Genomic DNA, 20,846 nt, shown 5'->3' with positions numbered 1-20,846 from the left:
TACGAAACATCCGGAAGTATGCAAAATATTTCATTATTAACTTTATAAAAGTCAACTCCTGAATTCATGCAAAAATTACAAACACTACTTATTTAAAAAAGAAAATCCTAACTTCGATCCTGAACAATCCTATGACAGGTTTGACTTTCAGGTTAATATTGAGTGATATTAATTGACGAGAATATCTGACTGGAGAGACTATGTAAACATAATTTTCACTTCAATAAATATTTGTTGAGTTGTTGAGCGGTATGGGGTGATGAGTTTAGACTCTGGGATTTGATAGTTTTTTTTTTTTTTTTTTTTTGAGACGGAGTTTCGCTCTTGTTACCCAGGCTGGAGTGCAATGGCGCGATCTCGGCTCACCGCAACCTCCGCCCCCTGGGTTCAGGCAATTCTCCTGCCTCAGCCTCCGGAGTAGGTGGGATTACAGGCACGTGCCACCATGCCCAGCTAATTTTTTGCATCTTTAGTAGAGACGGGGTTTCACCATGTTGACCAGGATGGTCTCGATCTCTTGACCTCGTGATCCACCCGCCTCGGCCTCCCAAAGTGCTGGGATTACAGGCTTGAGCCACCGCGCCCGGCAATTTGATAGCTTTTGATTAGAATCTTGGTTCCCTCACCAGTTAGTTGTTTGGCCTTTTGGCAACTTCCCTAAACTATTTTTTGTTCTTCTCTAAGATAGGGATTATAGACCGGGCACAGTGGCTCATGCCTGTAATCCCAGCACTTTGGGAGGCTGAGGTGGGCATATCACTTTGAGGTGAGGAGTTCAAGACCAGCCTGGCCAACATGGTGGAACCCCATCTCTACTAAAAATACAAACATGGCCAGGTGCGGTGGCTCACGCCTGTAATCCTAGCACTTTGGGAGGCCGAAGTGGGTGGATCACCTGAGGTCAGGAGTTCAAGACCAGCCTGGCCATCATGGTGAAACGCCAACTTAAAAAAAATTAAAAAATAAAAATACAAACATTAGCTGGGCGTGGTCGTGGGTGCCTGTAACCCCAGCTACTCGGGAGGCTGAGGCAAGAGAATGGTTTGAACCTGGGAGGGAGAGGTTGCAGTGAGCCAAGATTGTGCCACTGTACTCCAGCCTGGGTGATAGAGACTCCATCTCAAAAACAAACAAAAAAACAAAAGATAAGGATTATAATATCTGCCCCACCAGACTGAGAATTAAGTAACTTTGTATTCAGTAGTAAGTAGTCAAAAAACATTAGATATGATGATGTTGAATAGACTATACATCAGGCACCATGAGAAAGTAAAAAGAAAATCAAATAATCTTAATACTCTACTATGGGCTGGGAGTGGTGGCTCAAGCTTGTAATCCCAGCACTTTGGGAGGCCGAGGCAGGTGGATCACGAGGTCGAGAGATCGAGACCATCCTGGTCAACATGGTGAAACCCCGTCTCTACTAAAAATACAAAAAATTAGCTGGGCATGGTGGCGCGTGCCTGTAATCCCAGCTACTCAGGAGGCTGAGGCAGGAGAATTGCCTGAATCCAGGAGGCGGAGGTTGCGGTGAGCCGAGATTGCACTCCAGCCTGGGTAACAAGAGAGAAACTCCGTCTCAAAAAAAAAAAAAAAAAAAAAAAAAAAAAAAAAAAAAAAAAAAACTCTACTATGGCAAAAGAACTTAGTAGGTTGGAAGTAAACATAAGGATATGCTCAGGTATAAAATATAGGCAGCTGGCTCCTGTGTAGTGGGCTGGAGAGAATGAATCATAAACAAAACTATTAAGAAAGCTGTAATAATCTAGGCAAATTCTATGTTTTGCAGTACAGGCTGAACTGGAGTGTTGTTCTACACAGGTTGAAATGCCGTGTAGAATGGAGCCTTTCTGTGCCTAGAACCATGAGCTTTGGAAAATTTCCTAAGCCATAGCTTAGGAGATAACACTTTAATCATCTTTCACCTTCACCTTAACCATTTAGGTGATTCTAAGAAATCATTTGACTCTTGTAGGTACCATTTTACAGATAAAACTGAGGCTCAAGAGAGCAAGGCCATCATTGCATTATTAATGGGGGGGCACTATTCACATTGTAGTGTATGAAAATGGCACCTTCTGGAACACAACAAAAATAAGTGATGGCTCCTGAAGTTGTGCCCTGCAGCAGCCCTGTCAGAAAGGTTACAACATAATGGTATACAGCAGAATTGATCTCTATCTAAAAACTGGTGCTTTTCCCACTATACCATACCATCTCTTACCACGGTATCTTATTTATGGGTATGTAGCATACCTAGGGTTAAACACTGAATTAAAACAAGAAACCAACACATCCCAGATATGGTTTTTTTTAAGAACTTCATAGGCATATTGGAGTGAATTTAATGGAATCCTGTAAGCACCAGCTACTTAACAAATTAAGGTGCTTGATATATATTCTTTATTTATTTTTTTTTGAGATGGAATTTTGCTCATTACCCAGGCTGGAGTGCAATGGCACGATCTCAGCTCACCGCAACCTCTGCCTCCTGGATTCAAGCAATTCTCCTGCATCAGCCTCCTAGTATCTGGGATCACAGGCATGTGCCACCATGCCCAGCTAATTTTTTGTATTTTTAGTAGAGATGGGGTTTCACCATGTTGAACAGGATGGTCTCGATCTCTCGACCTCGTGATCCACCCGCCTCGGCCTCCCAAAGTGCTGGGATTACAGGTTTGAGCCACTACGCCTGGCCCTTGATATATTCTTAAACCATTACTTAATAGGGAAAATAAGGGTAAAACTGATAGAAGAGCCCAGCCATTTACTTTAGACTTGCCCAAAACAGATCAGAAGCTTTACAAAAAAACCTCGAAAGACTAACAAAAATTAAGATCATACATCAATTTTTCTGTAGACATTTTTTTTTTTTTTTTTAAAAAGACGGAGTTTCATCATGTTGGTCAGGCTGGTCACGAACTCCCAACCTCAGGTGATCCGCCTGCCTTGGCCTCCAAAGTGCTTGGATTACAGGTGTGAGCCACCATGCCTGGCCCAAGAAAAAATTTTAATTAAAAAAAAAAAAAATAGGCTGGGCGCGGTGGCTCAAGCCTGTAATCCCAGCACTTTGGGAGGCCAAGGCGGGTGGATCACCAGGTCAAGAGATCGAGACCATCCTGGTCAACACGGTGAAACCCCGTCTCCACTAAAAATACAAAAAATTAGCTGGGCATGGTGGTGCGTGCCTGTAATCCCAGCTACTCAGGAGGCTGAGGCAGGAGAATCGCCTGAACCCAGGAGGCGGAGGTTGCGGTGAGCTGAGATCGCGCCATTGCACTCCAGCCTGGGTAACAAGAGCGAAACTCCGTCTCAAAAAATAAATAAATAAATAAATAAATAAATCTTTTTTCTTTTAAAGATGGAGTTTCACCATGTTGGTCAGGCTGGTCTTGAACTCCCGACCTCAGGTGATCCACCCGCCTCAGCCTCTCAGAGTGTTGGGATTACAGGCGTGAGCCACCCACCGCTCCCGGCCGACATTTCTTGAATCATCCCAAAACTTTGTCAATTTCCCCCACAAAATGCTTTTATCATTGCTATCTTGGCAAAAAATACCTAACCTTAGTAAGAAGCACATATTTAACAACTAGTTCTTTAAATATATGTATGTGTAACTATTTAATTCATATTTATGCCAAGAACACTACAATTAACAAAAGTTTCACCCAAACTCTCTTACCCTGTCTACCCAAACTCTCTTACCCTGTCTACCCACACTGGAGGGAGGAACATGTCTTTGTGGAGAGGATTTCTTTGAGACTCTATGCCTTTGTTCAGGAAAGAAGAAGACACAAAAATACAGAACAAAAAAAGAGTATTGGCTCATTATATACAAAAGAGGCCAGCCACTAAGAATTGTTATCAGTAAGATAAAAGGGAATACTGGCCAGAGATCCTTTAGATAAGTAGCTAAAATGTGGTCAAAAGCAGAAAAGGAAGAAGCAAATACACAAACATTTTATGGGTATTAATAGACATCTCTGAACAAATAAAATCCCTTCCTTCAAAAATTTCAAATGAGATTCACAGAACTGCAGAAGCAACTTCTGACTTAGAAATGTCTCATTTGGGCTAGGTGCTGTGGCTCATGCCTGTAATCCTAGCACTGTGGGAGGCTGAGGTGGGTGCATCACCTGAAGTCAGGAGTTCGAGACCAGCCTGGCCAACGTGGTGAAGCCCCGCTCCTACTAAAAATACAAAAATTAGCTGGGTGTGGTGGCGGGCGCCTGTAGTCCCAGCTACTCTGGAGGCTGAGACAGGAGAACTGCTTGAACCTGGGAGGCAGAGGTTGCAGTGAGCTGAGACTGCAACATTGTACTCCAGTCTGGACAACAAGAGTGAAACTCTGTCTCAAAAACAAACAAAACATCTCATTTGACTGATGATAAATTTCATAGTAGTTAGATAACCTGTCCAGGGTTGCATAATTAATGCCAGAATCTTGATTCAGATACAAGTCTTCTAGCTTCCAAGTGTGTGTTTTCTTTCATGTGCTATACCACCCATTATTTATCTGTCCCTAACCGCTTGAAGCAGTCTCCCTAACTCTCTCTGCCTCTACAATGTGCCCCCTTTGGGACAATTAGAGAAATAATTCTGGACTATGTAGACCATGTAGAGCTACTGATCTAACAATGGATGAGACATTATTTCAAACAATTACTGCACTAATATTCATTTACAGGTGGAGAGTAGAGGAATAATATAAAAGGAAATTCTGTACACCAGAGAAGCACAAGAGGAAATATTCTCCTCTTTTTTATCTGTCATTTTATTACTGTTATTTTATTCTGTTAAGTCCATATATTATATAAAACATAACAGGAAAAATGAACAAATGTATAAAATAAATTGAGGTGTTTGGATGAAAAAAATACAAGAGCTTTGCCTTCATGTCTATAGATCTCTTAATATATTGTTGGTCTTGCATGTTAGATATCAAATAAAGATATCTAGCTTGACACAAAAATTGGTAGCTGCAAGGTGAAGCTGTATTAGTGTGATGATGGGCCAGGAAATGATGTATTTTCTAAATTTTATCCTTAAATATTGGCTGTAACAAATGCTGATATAGCTAAATGCAAGCTTTTATTAGACAGCAAAGGGAAACTTGAGTGAATGAATGCAACTTACCCCCAAGTCCTCTTAAAGGAGGTAAAAAAAAAAATAAATACTGTGTTTTACCAGTGCTCCCCCCAAAGCATTATTCTAAGCATGCAGAAGGGTACAGTAAGCAGCTACAATAATAAGATCCAACCCAGAGGTAGGTTCAAGGCCAACAGTAGGAGAGTGGCTGAGGAAATCCTCCTCGGGCCAGTACCATTTCACAGAATGGCCATTTGTGCTGGGGGATGTCTATGGCCTATTTTCTTCTCATTCAAAAGGACATTCCCAATTTCGACCTTGCTGAAAAAGAGGCATTGTTGTACCTGTTACTAAGAACAGCCAGGATATAGGATAAGGCTGGGATAAAATTATTTAGCAAGCACATGCTAGCTACTCTAGTTTGAAATCTACCAAACTGTAGGCTGGGTGTGGTGGCTCACACCTGTAATCCCAGCACTTTGGGAGGCCGAGGCAGGTGGATTACCTGAGGTCAGGAGTTCAAGAACAGCCTGACCAACACAGAGAAAACCCATCTCTACTAAAAATACAAAAATTAGCCGGGTGTGGTGGCACATGCCTGTAATCCCAGCTACTCAGGAGGCTGAGGCAGGAGAATTGCTTGAACCCAAGAGGTGAAGGTTGCAGTGAGCCAAGATTGTGCCATTGCACTTGAGCCTGGGCAACGGGATAAAAAGGAAAAGAAAAGAAATCTACCAAACTGTAAAATCAGGGAGAAATAAAGAGTTAAAGATGAAGCTGTTGTTCCTCAAGATGAGGGAACAAAATTTTACAAAAGGAGTGATTAGGCATTCGCTTAACTCTATATGGAGAACATCCTTCTCAAGCTAGGTGGAAGATGAGTAAGAATACTACCAAATACTGAACAGGCCATTTGGAGACCAAAAGGAGACGGAAAAAAAGGCATTCAGGAAGCAAGCTAGTAAAAGAAGTTATTCTAGGCCTGACTAGGTAAGTGAATCTAAGGCAACCATACCAAAGATATGTTACCCATTACTCTAGCATGAAGCCAGTGGCAAAATACCTCAAGACATTTTAAACCCAGAGAAGTGTATGAAAAATATGATAGCTAACCAAGCAAATTAAAATCAAACCAGTAATGGTAAAAATCTCTTCAGATCTCAAATCCAGGATACTCATTTTCCATTAATTCTGTGTCTTATGGGAGAAAAAGAAAAGTAACAAATGTAAAGATTTTTTTTATTTCTGCTGGGGAGGGAGTAGGATAAATAGAACTGTTTTCCAATTTGCTCTCCACTGTATACACACATACCCACACACATACATAAACATACATACACCAAAAATACCCCAAACAAAGAAACAAAAAAACCAGGAATGAAAAACCAAAACACCCTCAAACTGCACCAATACTTCATATTTTGACCAAAAAAAATATCCTGGGAGGAAGTGCAAAATGCAAAATCAAATGACCAAAAAATGCTGAACAAACAGCATTATTAATATACAAAATATTTATATTACTGAACTAGTAACTAGTAACAGGTGATGTTCTCCACGTCTGTAAAACTTTGGAACCACATAGCTGATTTGTTAAATCTAGTCCATGCCAGCTTCCAAAAACCAAAATTTTAGTTAGCTTCATTCTTTGATGCCTCATCAAAATTTTCTACAAGATCTGAAAAAGAAAAAAAAAACCAACATATGAATCAAAGAATACAAAAAAGGAAAAAGGTAAATGGAACTCCTAACTCCAATAAAAGCAAAATTAGTACAACTAGAATCAGCCTGAAAACATAAGGAGGCAGAAATGAATTGGTGGCAATTTACTAATAATGATCTAATTATCTGCTTATAACAGTAATCCTAAGGAAATGTTCATCTTTTTTTTGTCTATGCAAACTGCTGAGGTGAATAGCATTTTCATATGTCAATTATACTTCACACAGAAATGTTATAACAATAGCTATGCAAATTTATAATCACAGTGATTTCAATTTAATAAATCCAGGCAGCAGAGTTTTGTGTGACAATTTCTGATTTTAAGTTCTAAGGTGGGGGCTTTCATTCTTTTTCATTAGATCCTATTCATTTTATTATGAATCAATTTAAATTCATGAGCTTACAGTCAACACAAACCTAAAAGTCATCTATGTAGTGACTAAAAGGAGATAAACAGGATGCTTAAAATCTTAAGTCTAAAGAAATGCCACTTACCTGGAACATCATCATCCTCCTCATCAATGTCTTCTGGTTTCGGTGCTTTACTGTCTAAGACTACAAAAAGTTTATTTTAATATTAGTCATTGAGAATAAAGACCTTAAAGAACACTTACAATGTTTATCCCTTTTTTCCTGTATAAATCACATATAGTTGCTCAGAAAAAGCTAAATATTGTCCATCTAAAATGCCATTCATATTTTTTTGCTTGGTTAACACTAGAAATCAAACTTTAATTTAGATATACACTGATACAGCTGGCAATTTTAATGTGTGGCGAACATAAAATTTATTTTATTTATTTATTTAAGTTTTTGAGACAGGGTCTCACTCTGTTGCCCAGGCTGGAGTGTAGTGGTGCGATCTTGGCTCATTCTAGCCTCCGCTCCCCGGTTCAAGCAATTCTCCTGCCTCAGCCTCCCAAGTAGCTGAGATTACAGGTGTGCACCACCACACCCAGCTAATTTTTGTATTTTTAGTAGAGATGGGGTTTTGTATTTTTAGTAGAGATGTTGGCCAGGCTGTTTTCAAACTCCTGACCTCAAGTGATCCACCTGCCTTAGCCTCCCAAAGTGCTGGGATTCCAAACATGAGCCACCAAAGATAAAATTTATATGCAAAGTGGAATAATTGATGACTGAGTAAAAAGACTTTACAGTGTCCCTATTCTCCAAATAAAAAAGAATTGATATTAAGATTCTTTTTCAGCCGGCATGGTAGAATCATACCTGTAATCCACTGCACTCCAGCATGGGTGACAGAGTCTCAAAAAAAAAATTAAAAAGTAAGAAAAAAAAGATTTTTTGCATTTCTTTTGGAGTAAGAAAACATCTAGCTAGGTAGTATGGGCACTGCAATACTAGACTCTTTAATTTTTAGGGGCAACACGACACATCTGAAACCAGGATTATCTTGGAAATTCAGAACTTATGGTAGGGCAATCAATAATATTTAACAAAAACATACATGTGTGACATTATTTTCTTTCTTCTTCTTCTTTTTTTTATTTTAAGAGACAGGGGTCTCCCTCTGTCACCCATTTTGAAGTGCAGTGGCATTCTATAGCTCACTGCAGCCTTGAAATCCTGGGCTCAAGTGATCCTCCTGCCTCAGCTTCCTGAGTGGTTAATACTACAGGAGTGTGCCACCACACCTGGCTAATTTTTGTATTTTTAGTACAGAGTCTCACCATGTTGTCCAGGCTGGTCTTGAGCTCCTGGCCTCAAGCAATCCTCCATTTTCAGCATCACAAGAGTGCTGAGATTGCAGGAGTGACCCACTGCGACCAGCCACACAACAGTATTTTCTGATTGTCATTAATTAGCAGTGAGTATCAAAGTAACTATTTAAAATTATGGGCCAGGCATGGTGGCTCATGCCTGAAATCCTAGCACTTTGGGAGGCCAGCATAGGTGGATCACGTGAGGCCAGGAGTTCAAGACCAGCCTGGCCAACGTGGCAAAACCCTGTCTCTACTAAAAATACAAAAATTAACTGGGTGCAGTGGTGCACACCTGTAGTCCCTGCTACTTGGGAGGCTGAGGCACAAAAATTGCTTGAACCCAGGAGGCGGAGGTTGCAGTGAGCTGAGATCGCACCAATGCACTTCAGCCTATAAGATAGAGTCAGGGCTGGGTGTGGTGGCTCAAGTCTGTAATCCCAGCACTTTGGGAGGCCGAGGCGGGTGGATCACGAGGTCAAGAGATCAAGACCATCCTGGTCAACATGGTGAAACCCCGTCTCTACTAAAAATACAAAAAATTAGCTGGGCATGGTGGCGCGTGCCTGTAATCCCAGCTACTCAGGCGGCTGAGGCAGGAGAACTGCCTGAACCCAGGAGGCGGAGGTTGTGGTGAGCCGAGATCGTGCCATTGCACTCCAGCCTGGGTAACAAGAGTGAAACTCTGTCTCAAAAAAAAAAAAAAAAAAGATAGAGTCAGACTCTGTCTCAAAAATAAATAAAATAAAATAAAATTATGGCCTACAGATCCTGGCACTATCCTTTTGAGCAATTACCTCTCAACTTACTGTATTACTACCAAAATGTTTCTGAATATTCTATGTGTCATACTACATAATCATTGAAGAAACAAACTCAAAATTTTACGAAGCATAGAAATAGAACTTTATAGAAAGTAAATAATTACATACAGGCAAATCCAATTTAAGATGGGACACCTTTTAAATGATTAGGTTCTTGAAGTAAGGTGGGGAGAGAAAAGATTTACTAAATTGAAATACCTACCTTGCCGTGGAAACTGTTCAGCTAACTTCCTAAGGCTTGTTAAGCTGTCAGCACCAAGCTGACTTAATATTCCAGGAAGCATTTCTGTGATCGGTTTGGCTTCTGCATGACCAGTAATTGCAAAGGTGTTAGCAGAAAGAGAAGCTTGGACTTTGGGATTGTTGAAATGAATAACTGTCCCATCATCTTTAATCATGTTCACCTGTATGATCACAGAAGAAAAATGTACTTCACATGATAGGTACTACTAAAACAATATATTTTTAAAAAGCAATTCAGCCAATTACAGTTTTTTACTTGGTAATTATATAACCTCAAGGTAGTAACTGGCAAAGCAGTGGACATTCATGGAAAAAGATCATAGTAATAAAGTTAAATGATGGTACACATTACTAGGATGGTCAAGAAATATTCATTTCATTATAGAATCTAGATTTTAAATTCAGACTTCCAAGAGAAAGCAACACATGCCCACATTTTTAAAAAAAATGGAAGTATCAGCCACAAACCAGCTTATTAATGAAATTACTCAATCTTACTCGATTTATACTGTCAAACAAAATCAGTATAATTTCCACTTGGTAAGGTAGCGTCTTACTTATGGGACTGGTTATTAAGGGGAAATAGTACATGGTATAAATAACCACTGAAAATCCATAAAGAACACTCAGAAATTTAACCAGGTGTTTCATTCTTTCAAGCACTTAGTAAATTTATAAAAACTTCAACGTGTTCTCATCATGTCATTCTTTGTAGGATATTTTATTAGTTCCTCTAATTCTTTTTTTTTTTTTTTTTTTTTTTTTTGAGACAGAGTTTCGCTCTTGTTACCCAGGCTTGAGTGCAATGGCACGATCTCGGCTCACCGCAACCTCCGCCTCCTGGGTTTAGGCAATTCTCCTGTCTCAGCCTCCTGAGTAGCTGGGATTATAGGCACGCACTACCATGCCCAGCTAATTTTTTGTATTTTTAGTAGAGACGGGGTTTCACCATGTTGACCAGGATGGTCTCGATCTCTTGACCTCGTGATCCACCCTCCTTGGCCTCCCAAAGTGCTGGGATTACAGGCTTGAGCCACCGCGCCCGGCCAAGTTCCTCTAATTCTTAAGGGTAACTCCTTAACGATCTTTAATAACCCCTGTAGGCCAGGTGTGGTGGCTCAGCCCTGTAATCCCAGCACTTTGCGAGGCTGAGGCAGGTGGATCATGAGGTCAGGAGTTCAAGACCAGACTGGCCAACACAGTAAAACCCTGTCTCTATAAAATAAAAAATAGGACTGGGTGCGGTGGCTCAAGCCTGTAATCCCAGCACTTTGGGAGGCCGAGGCGGGTGGATCATGAGGTCAAGAGATCGAGACCATCCTGGTCAACATGGTGAAACCCTGTCTCTACTAAAAATACAAAAAAATTAGCTGGGCATGGTGGTGCGTGCCTGTAATCCCAGCTACTCAGGAGGCTGAGGCAGGAGAATTGCCTGAACCCAGGAGGCGGAGGTTGCGGTGAGCCGAGATCGCGCCATTGCACTCCGGCCTGGGTAACAAGAGCGAAACTCCGTCTCAAAAAAAAATAAAAAATAAAATAAATAAATAAAAAATAACGCCTGTAAAGGTCAAAAAAACTCTCCCACCCACTTGCCTAGTGACCTGAATATGTTTTATCAACAACTAGGAAACCTTTAAAAATCATCCTCACATTCTTTCTATAACTTTCACCAATATGAACTGTTTCAGATTTGATTTCATCCACTGTCCAGGACTTATTGAAATGGAAAGTTTAACATGTACTATTTAGATTATCTGTTTCTCTCACTCATGTACTTTTTTTTTTTTTTTTTTTGTAGAGTTGAATTTGCATAAGTTAAATGTGTAAATAATGTGATTCCATTATGTAGTTGATTCCCTGGGTAAGTTACCTTGGGGGTAACATGCTTACTATATAAAAAGGTTTGGAAGAGTTAACTCTTGGCTACTTTGGAAGCATTTCATGATCCATCCAAAATCTGCCCTGTCACAATCAAGCAGAGATGCTGAGTGTTCTCCATGGTCAGTGGGAAGTGGGCTTTTCTTCCTCAGAGGTGATCACCACTACTGACAGCACCAGAAAGGAAGGGGAAGAAAGGGGCTTCTAAATTTCAGGCAAGACCTGGAACACAGAGAAAATAAAGGCAAATCCCTGGAAAACTGTAACTAAGCCCCACAAATAATTTCCCCGTGTTTTTCTGACAAAAGCACTATTTAAATTCTATACCCTTCCCTCTCTCACTATTATAGTTAGGGTTCTATTAATTATATCACATACAAAAAGCATTCAACCAGCTGTTCTAAACATATGGCACTGTGAGTTAACTTACATTAACTTTAGAAAAGATAAATTATATAGTTTTGAAGATAACTATAGTTCTGGTAGAAAAGTTAAATGTTAAAAGTGGGTGAAACCTGAGCTTGAGAAGGATGACAGTGGATGTGAAATTGCTCTGGATTTAGCCTAGAATCACATAATTTTAGAATGGGAAAATAATAAATATAAGATATGGTAGGATTGTATTTTCCAAATCAGGACCAAATCGCATGGTTTAAAAAAGGATTTCATACTGGGTGCAGTGGCTTACACTTGTAATCCTAGCACTTTGGGAGGCCAAGGCAGGGGCAGATCATGAGTTTGAAATTGGCCTTGCCAACAGGGTGAAACCCCCTCACTACTAAAAATACAAAAATTACCCAGGCCTGGTGGCGAGTCCCTGTAATCCCAGCTACTTGGAGGCTGAAGCAGGAGTGGTTTGAATCCAGGTGTTGGAGGTTACAGTGACCCATGATCGTGCCACTGCACTTCAGCCTGGCAACAGAGCGAGACTCTCTCTTAAAAAAACAACCAACCAACAACAAAAAAAATGGTTGAGCATGCTGGCTCATGCCTGTAATCCCAATACTTTGAGGGGCGGATCACCTAAGGTTGGGAGCTTGAGACCAGCCTGGCCAGGATGATGAAATCCTGTCTCTAGTAAAAAATGAAAAAAATTAGCCAGGTGTGGTGGCAGGTGCCTGTCATCCCAGCTATTCAGGAGGCTGAGGCAGGAGAATTGCTTGAAGTCAGGAGGCGGAGGTTGCAGTGAGCCGAGATTGTACCATTGCACTCTAGCCTGGGCAAAAGAGTGAGACTCTGTCTCAAAAAAAAAAGAGGGATTTCTAAAATACCTCCAAGGTGCAGAGTCATAAATATTGGAATGTGAGATACTTTTTATTTACAGACATTAAAGTCACAAGAAATTTGAAATCAGTATTATTCAAAAAATTCAGGATAAAAATTTGTTGAACTTAGAATGTTTTCCAGTTCAAATCCTTTATGTTAAAGAAATAAACACTGAAGACAAAACTCTTGGTTAGCAACAGATGCTTCTTTCTCTGTGAAAACTTAAGGTGATTTATGCACTTACTGCTATTATATAGAATTGTCCTGTATAATTGCATTTGTAAATCTTTTACCTTACTAGAAGGTGAATTTCTTGAGATCAGAAACCATGCCTTATTAGACATTGTATTTTCCCCAATATCTAGCACACAATAATCACTAAAATCTGATGAATGAATGGATACCTCCTATATAATCCATTCTAAAATCATGGCTGGGCATGGTGGCTCATGTAATCCCAGCATTTAGGGAAACTGAGGCAGGAGGATCGCTTGAGCCCAGGAGTTCAAGATGCCTGGACAACACAGTGAGAACCCCATCACTACCCACCCCGCCACGCCAAAAATATTGCAAGTCAGGTGTGGTGGTACACGCCTGTAGTCTTAGCTACTCAGGAGGCTAAGGTGGGAGGATCTCTTGAGCCTGGGAGGTAGAGACTGTGATCACACATCACTGCATTCCAACCTGGGTGACAGAGTGAGACCCTGTCTCAAAAAAGGATAAAAAAGATGTTGTCAGACTGCAGCTCCCCAAATGCTAGATGATGGGTCACATTAACGATTAAATGTGGCATAGGCAGTGTCTCCAATGAAGATGCCCAGAACCTCCTGGGCTGTACTTTTAGCCTGACTTTTCCCATAGTTTTGACCTTTCAGAATTAGTCCAACCTACCCTCCAGATTTAGGGGCATTTTAAGTCACTTTTGGCAACTGCGGGGTAGCACTTTTGTGCTACTATCAAACACCCTAACAACCTTTGCTGGCCTCTGCATAGGGTATGTATGTTAGTTATAGCAGTCTCCTACCTGGTAAATTTGATGCTCACTTTGTTCCTACACAGCAGTAAATTTTTGTGGCTAGAGGTGGCTCACAACGTTATATGTGACTCCACAGCTCTTGCTAATAACTCCCCTCTCAGTTCATGGAGGCTTGAATTCTTCTTTGTGATTTTTTTTGTATCCAACTGAGAATGGTAAGTGAGAATTAGCAGTTGTCTCTTTTTCTCTTTTTGAGACGGAGTATCGCTCTGTCACCCAGGTTGGAGTGCAGTGGTACAATCTCAGCTCACTGCAACCTCTGCTTCCCAGGTTCAAGTGATTCTGCTCATCCTCCAATTACAGGCATGTGACATCATGCTCAGCTAATTTTTCTATTTTTAGTAGAGATGTGGTTTTGCCATGTTGGCCAGACTGATCTCAAACTCCTGACCTCAGATGATCCTCCTGCCTTGGCCTCCCATAGTGTTGGGATTACAGGCGGGAGCCACCGCACCTGGTCAGCAGTTGTCTTAAAATGAAGTTTTACTGCTATTCCTTCCTATATGTAATGGCACTTAAATATTTACCAGGAAATTCATCTTTTACTGACTTCTTCCTATATCTTTAAGACAGGGTCTCATTCTGTCTCCCAGGCTAGAGTGTAGCGACTTAATAATAGCTCACTGCAGGGCTGGGCGTGGTGGCTCACATGTGTAATCCCAGCACTTTGGGAGGCTGAGGCAGGTGGATCACTTGAAGTCAGGAGTTCGAGACAAGCATGGCCAACATGGTGAAACCCTGTCTGTACTAAAAATATGAAATTAGCCGTGTGTGGTAGCACATGCCTGTAATTCCAGCTACTCAGGAGGCTGAGGCAGGAGAATTGCTTGAATCTGGGAGGCAGAGGTTGCAGTGAGCAGAGATTGTGCCATTATACTCCAGCCTGGACAGTAAGAGCGAAACTCTGTCTCAAAAAATAAAATAAAATAGCCGGGCACGATGGCTCAAGCCTGTAATCCCAGCACTTTGGGAGGCCGAGGCGGGTGGATCACAAGGTCAAGAGATCGAGACCATCCTGGTCAACATGGTGAAACCCCGTCTCTACTAAAAATACAAAAAAATTAGCTGGGCATCGTGGTGCATGCCTGTAATCCCAGCTACTCAGGAGGCTGAGGCAGGAGAATTGCCTGAACCCAGGAGGCAGAGGTTGCAGTGAGCCGAGATCGTGCCATTGCACTCCAGCCTGGGTAACAAGAGCGAAACTCCGTCTCAAAAAAAAAAAATAAAATAAAAAAATAAAATAAAATAAAATAAAATAAATAATAGTTCACTGCAGCCTCAAACTCCTGGGCTCAAGGGATCCTCCTACCTCAGCCTCCTAAGTAGCTGGGACTACAAATATGTGCCACCAGGCCCAGCTACTTTTTTATTTTCTTTAGAGACAGGGTCTCAGGATTTTGCCCACACTGGTCTTGAACTCCTGGCCTTAACTGATCCTCCTGCCTTGGCCTCCTGAAGCGCTGAGATTACAAGCACAAGCCACCATACCTAGCCTCTTTTATAACTTAATATGGTGAACTAACAAACAGATTTCTTAAGAGTAAGACATATAAGCGTCTGGGGTGTTGTGAAACTGAAGAATGTGAGACTTTGGGGATTATGGGCTTTGCACAAACTCATAAGTCAGTATCTTTCACATTAAATTCTAGCTCAGCACCTGCTTACTCCTAATGGTTATTATTAAGCTAAAGCTTAATCATTAGTCTATAACATGCTGGGATTACTTTCTCTTAGTCTCTGCTGACAAGTCTGACAAGTCAGGAATTCATTCTCTCTCTCTCTCTGTTTTTTTTTTTTTTTTTTTTTGAGATGGAGTTTCGCTCTCGTTACTCAGGCTGGAGTGCAATGGCGTGATCTCGGCTCAACGCAACCTCCGCCTCCTGGGTTCAGGCAATTCTCCTGCCTCAGCCTCCTGAGTAGCTGGGATTACAGGCATGCACCACCATGCCCAGCGATTTGTTTGTATTTTTAGTAGAGACGAGGTTTCACCATGTTGACCAGGATGGTCTCGATCTCTTGACCTCGTGATCCACCCGCCTCGGCCTCCCAAAGTGCTGAGATTACAGGCGTGAGCCACCGCGCCCAGCTCTGTCTCTCTTTTTTAAGACGAAGTCTCACTCTGTTGCCCAAACTAGAGGGTGGTGGTGTGTTCTTGGCTCACTGCAACTTGTTGCCTACTGGATTCAAGCAATTCTCCTGCCTCAGCCTCCTGAGTAGCTGGGATTACAGGCACATGCCTTCACGGCAGGCTAATATTTTATGTTTTTAGTAGAGACGGAGTCTCACCATGTTGGCCAGGCTGGTCTCAAACTCCTGACCTCAAGTGGTCTGCCCACCTTGGCTTCCAAAAGTGCTGGGATTACAGGTGTGAACTACTACGCCCAGCCAGGAGTTCTCTTTATGTTGTAGCTAGTGTGAACTGTATATTCTTTCTGAGAAGCAAGTTGACAATATGCATGAAGAGTTCTAAAAATGTTCATTGCTCTTTCAGCCAGTAACTACACTTTCAAGAATCTACTGAGGCTGGGCGCTGTGGCTCACGCCTGTAATCCCTGCACTTTGGGAGGTCAAGGCGGGTAGATCACCTAGGGTCAGAAGTTCAAGACCAGCCTGGCCAACATACATGATGAAACACTGTCTCTACTAAAAATACAAAAAATCAGCTCGGTGTGGTGGCATGTGACTATAATCCCAGCCACTCAGGAGGCTGAAGTGGGAGAACTGCTTGAACCTGGGAGACGGAGGGAAGTTGCAGTGTGAGCTGAGAGTGCACCACTGTACTCCAGCCTGGGCAACAAAAGCAAAACTCCATCTCAAAAAAAAAAAAAAGAATCTATTGAAGGAAATCAGAGACATGATAGATAGATAGATAGATAGATAGATAGGTAAGAGATATTTTTTGAGACATAATCTTACTCTGTCACCCAGGCTGTGTGTTCAAACATGCTATCACGACAGGCTAATTTTTGTATTTTTTTTTGTAGAGACAGGGTTTCATCATATTGGCCAGACTGGTCTGGGACTACTGACCCCGTGATCTGCCTGCCTTGGCTTCCCAAAATACTGGGATTACAGGTGTAAGCCACGGTGCCCGGCCCAGAGAGATACATTTATGTATAGAAAAATTCAATACGATTCTTTTGTTATCAAAACCTTATAACGAATAAATAATAAAGAAGTGTTAAATTATGGTACAGTATATCCATATGCTAGAATGTATGTAGATATCTACACATGATTAAAAGGAGTTTAATGACATAAAACAATTTTTATAATATGCTATTTCAAAAAATGATAATTGGCCAGGTGTGGTGGTGGCTCATGCCTATAATCCTAGCACTTTGAGAGGCAGAGGTGGGAGGACTGCTTGAGGCCAAGAGTTCAAGACCAGCCTGGGCAATGTAGGGAGACCTCATTTCTACAAATAATTTTAAAAAGTAGCCAGGCATGGTGATGGAGTCACTTAACCTGGGTGACGGAGTAAGATCCTGTTTCAAAATAAAAACTTAAAAATTAAAAAAATAGCCGGGCGTGGTGGCTCAAGCCTGTAATCCCAGCACTTTGGGAGGCCGAGGCGGGTGAATCACGAGGTCAAGAGATCGAGACCATCCTGGTCAACATGGTGAAACACCGTCTCTACTAAAAAAATACAAAAATTAGCTGGGCGTGGTGGCGCGTGCCTGTAATCCCAGCTACTCAGGCAGGCGGCTGAGGCAGGAGAATTGCCTGAACTCAGGAGGCGGAGGTTGCGGTGAGCCGAGATCGTGCCATTGCACGCCAGCCTGAGTAACAAGAGTGAAACTCCGTCTCAAAAAAAAAAAAAAAATTAAAAAATAAAAATTATTCTTTTAAAACAAAAAGAAGCTGGGTGCAGTGGCTCACGCCTTTAATCTCAGCATTTTTGGAAGCTGAGGCGAGACCAAGCCTGGCCAACATGGTGAAACCTCGTCTCTACCAAAAATACAAAAATTAGCTAAGTGTGGTGGCACATACCTGTAATCCCAGCTGCTACTTGTGAGGGTGAGACATGAGAATCGCTTGAACCCAGGAAGCGGTGGTTGCAGTGAGCCAAGACTGTGACACTGCACTCCAGCCTGGGCATAAGGTGTGACTCTTTCTCAAAAAACAAAACAAACAAACAAAACAAGGTCTTGCTCTGTCACCCAGGCTGGAAGTGCAGTGGTGAGATCATAGCTCAAAAAATCCTCTCACCACAGCCTCCTGAGTAGCTGGACCACAGGCTGCACCATCATGTCCAGTCAATTAATTTTTTTTTTTTTTTGAGACAGTGTCTCGCTTTCGTTGCCCAGGGTGGAGTGGCATAATCTCAGCTCATTGCAACCTTGGCCTTCAGGGTTCAAGCAATTCTCTGCTTCAGCCTCCTGAGCAGCTGGGATTACAGGTGCCTGCCACCATGCCCGGCTAATTTTTGTATTTTTAGTAGAGATGGGGTTTCGCCATCTTGGCCAGGCTGGTCTCGAACTCCTGACCTCATGATTGACCTGCCTCTGCCTCTCAAAGTGCTGGGATTACAGGTGTGAGCCTCTGTGTGTGCATGCACGCACGTGCACACGCAAGCACACACACACAGACACAAAGTGAACATAAATATCAGAAAGATTAAATACAAGACTAATAGTAGTTTTCTCTGGGTGGTAAGATTATGGTTGATTTTCTCTACATTCCTGATTTTCTAAAATGGCAATATCTATGTATCTATATAGATATACATTTTTTTGAGATGGAGTTTCACTCTTGTTGCCCAGGCTGGAATGCAATGGCATGATCTCAGCTCACTGCAACCTCCACATCCTGGGTTCAAGTGATTCTTTTGCCTCAGCCTCCTGAGTAGCTGGGATTACAGTTGCATGCCACCATGCCTGGCTGATTTTTTTTTTTCTTTAATTTTTTTTTTTAATTTTTTATTTTTTTTTGAGACGGAGTTTCGCTCTTGTTACCCAGGCTGGAGTGCAATGGCGCGATCTCGGCTCACCGCAACCTCCGCCTCCTGGGTTCAGGCAATTCTCCTGCCTCAGCCTCCTGAGTAGCTGGGATTACAGGCACATGCCACCATGCCCAGCTAATTTTCTGTATTTTTAGTAGAGACGGGGTTTCACCATGTTGACCAGGATGGTCTCGATCTCTCGACCTCATGATCCACCCACCTCGGCCTCCCAAAGTGCTGGGATTACAAGCTTGAGCCACCGCGCCCGGCCTTTATTTTATTTTTTGAGATGGAGTCTTGCCCTGTCGCCAAGTTGTGGCACAATCTCGGTTCACTGCAACCTCTGCCTCCTGGGTTCAAGTGATTCTCCTGCCTCAGTCTGCTGAGTAGCTGGGACTACAGGTGTGCGCCACCATGCCCAGCTAATTTTTGTATTTTTAATAGAGACAGGGTTTCACCTGTTGGCCAGGATGATCTTGATCTCTTGACCTCATGATCCACCCACCTCAGCCTCCAAAAGTGCTGGGATTACAGGTGTGAGCCATGCGCTAGGCCAATTTTTGTATTTTTGTAGAGACAGGGTTTCACCTTGTTGGACATGCTCGTCTTGAACTCCTGACTTCATGATCCACCCGCCTCCCAAAGTGCTGGAATTACAGGGATGAGTCACTGCGGCCCGCCAACCAATTTTGTATTTTTCGTAGAGATGGGATTTCACTATGCTGGTCAGGCTGGTCTGGAACTCCTGACCTCAGGTGATCCACCTGCCTCAGCTTCCCAAAGTACTGGGATTATAGGCATGAGCCACTGCACCCAGCTGGCAATATATTTTTATACTGAAAGGAAGAAAGCTCTTTTAAAAACAAAAAATGCCCATAAAAAGATGAATGGATAAAATGTGGTATACGCATATAATGGAATATTATTCAGCTATAAAGCAGTAAAGTCCTGATACATGCTATGACATAGGTGAATCTTGAAAACACTATGCTAAGTGAGGTACTCCAGGCCTCCAGGTACAAAAGAACAAATACTACATGATTCTATTGATATGAAATATCTAGAATAGGCAATACATAGAATAGAAAGTAGATTGGTGGTTACCAGGGGCTGAAGTAGAGGGGAATACGGAGTTACTGTTTAATGGATACCAAGTTTCAGTTGAGGAAAGTGAAGAAAGTTCTAGAGATGAATAGGGTTGATGGTTGGCCAACACTGTGAATTTAATTAATGCCTATGAATTGTATAGTTAAAAATGGCTAAAATGGCAAATTTTGTGATACATATAGATGTACACACACACACACACACACACACACACACACACACACACAGAGTAAAAAACAAAACAAAAGCCAAAAGAACAGGACCCTAAGAGAGAAAGGATACTGTGGAATGATAAGGTGAATAGGACACAGTGCTTCCCTTTTACTGTCCTGTACTCAGAGCTATCTACTATGGACATCTGAGGCTCTAGCTGGAGGAAGAAGGAACTGCAGGAAGAGCCAACCAGTAACTTTAGGTCCTCTTTCTATACAACTGGTTCAGAAAAAATACAAGAACCAGGCAGAGGAAAATGTACAAAGTAAAACTTATGTGTACAATTACAAAATTTATATTCCCAGCCTTAAGCTTTCTCTAAGCCCTAGCTCCCTATAGCTAACTTGTTGCAGAACAATCCCATCTGGAATACAGTCAGTACCTCTTAAATTCAATAGGCTCTAAGCAAACTCATCATAGAGAATCGGCATGCTACAGATTACAGGCATTGATCGACTTATGACCTATGCAACTTACGACCATTCGACTTTACGACCACAATCGCTAGCCACAACTGCTCCCCGTCTGGCAGCGCAAACGTTGCCCAGCTGGGCCTACGACAGTGCGGACCAGCTTCTGGCAGCACTACCATCTCCGCGTGCACCATTTCAACTGTACATGTAGCCTACTCAACTTACGACCAAATCGTGTTACGACGGTTCCGCAGGCCCAACCGTGGTCCTAAGTCGAGCACTACCTGTACAAACAATGAATAAACATGTTCCCTGCTGTCAAGACTCTTTATAAGCTACTGAATACAAACTATGTGGTTAATATGTTACCATTATACACCACGATATGAGATA

The 20,846-nt window shown here is 42.0% G+C and overlaps 1 protein-coding gene across 5 annotated transcripts in view; it reads right to left on the bottom strand.

Moving 5' to 3' along the window:
* Positions 1-6,310: 6,310 nt before the first annotated feature.
* Positions 6,311-20,846, bottom strand: part of BTF3L4 (basic transcription factor 3 like 4) — a 33,288-nt gene continuing 18,752 nt past the window's right edge. For 4 of the 5 annotated variants that reach the window (XM_074380816.1, XM_074380814.1, XM_039473614.2 and 1 more), the window contains 3 exons: positions 9,555-9,756; positions 7,306-7,365; positions 6,311-6,766 (listed from right to left, as the gene is read on the bottom strand). In XM_074380816.1, the coding sequence (XP_074236917.1) occupies positions 6,720-6,766; positions 7,306-7,365; positions 9,555-9,756 (309 nt within the window). In that variant the 3' untranslated portion in view covers positions 6,311-6,719. Of the gene's footprint in view, positions 6,767-7,305; positions 7,366-9,554; positions 9,757-11,485; positions 11,696-20,678; positions 20,738-20,846 lie in introns of those variants that run through there. The other variant, XM_074380815.1, reaches the window with a different exon arrangement.

The sequence above is a fragment of the Saimiri boliviensis genome, chromosome 11 (assembly GCF_048565385.1).
Source record: "Saimiri boliviensis isolate mSaiBol1 chromosome 11, mSaiBol1.pri, whole genome shotgun sequence".
In the NCBI taxonomy this organism is placed as follows: Eukaryota; Metazoa; Chordata; class Mammalia; order Primates; family Cebidae; genus Saimiri; species Saimiri boliviensis.
This window is presented reverse-complemented; position numbering and strand designations above follow the sequence as displayed.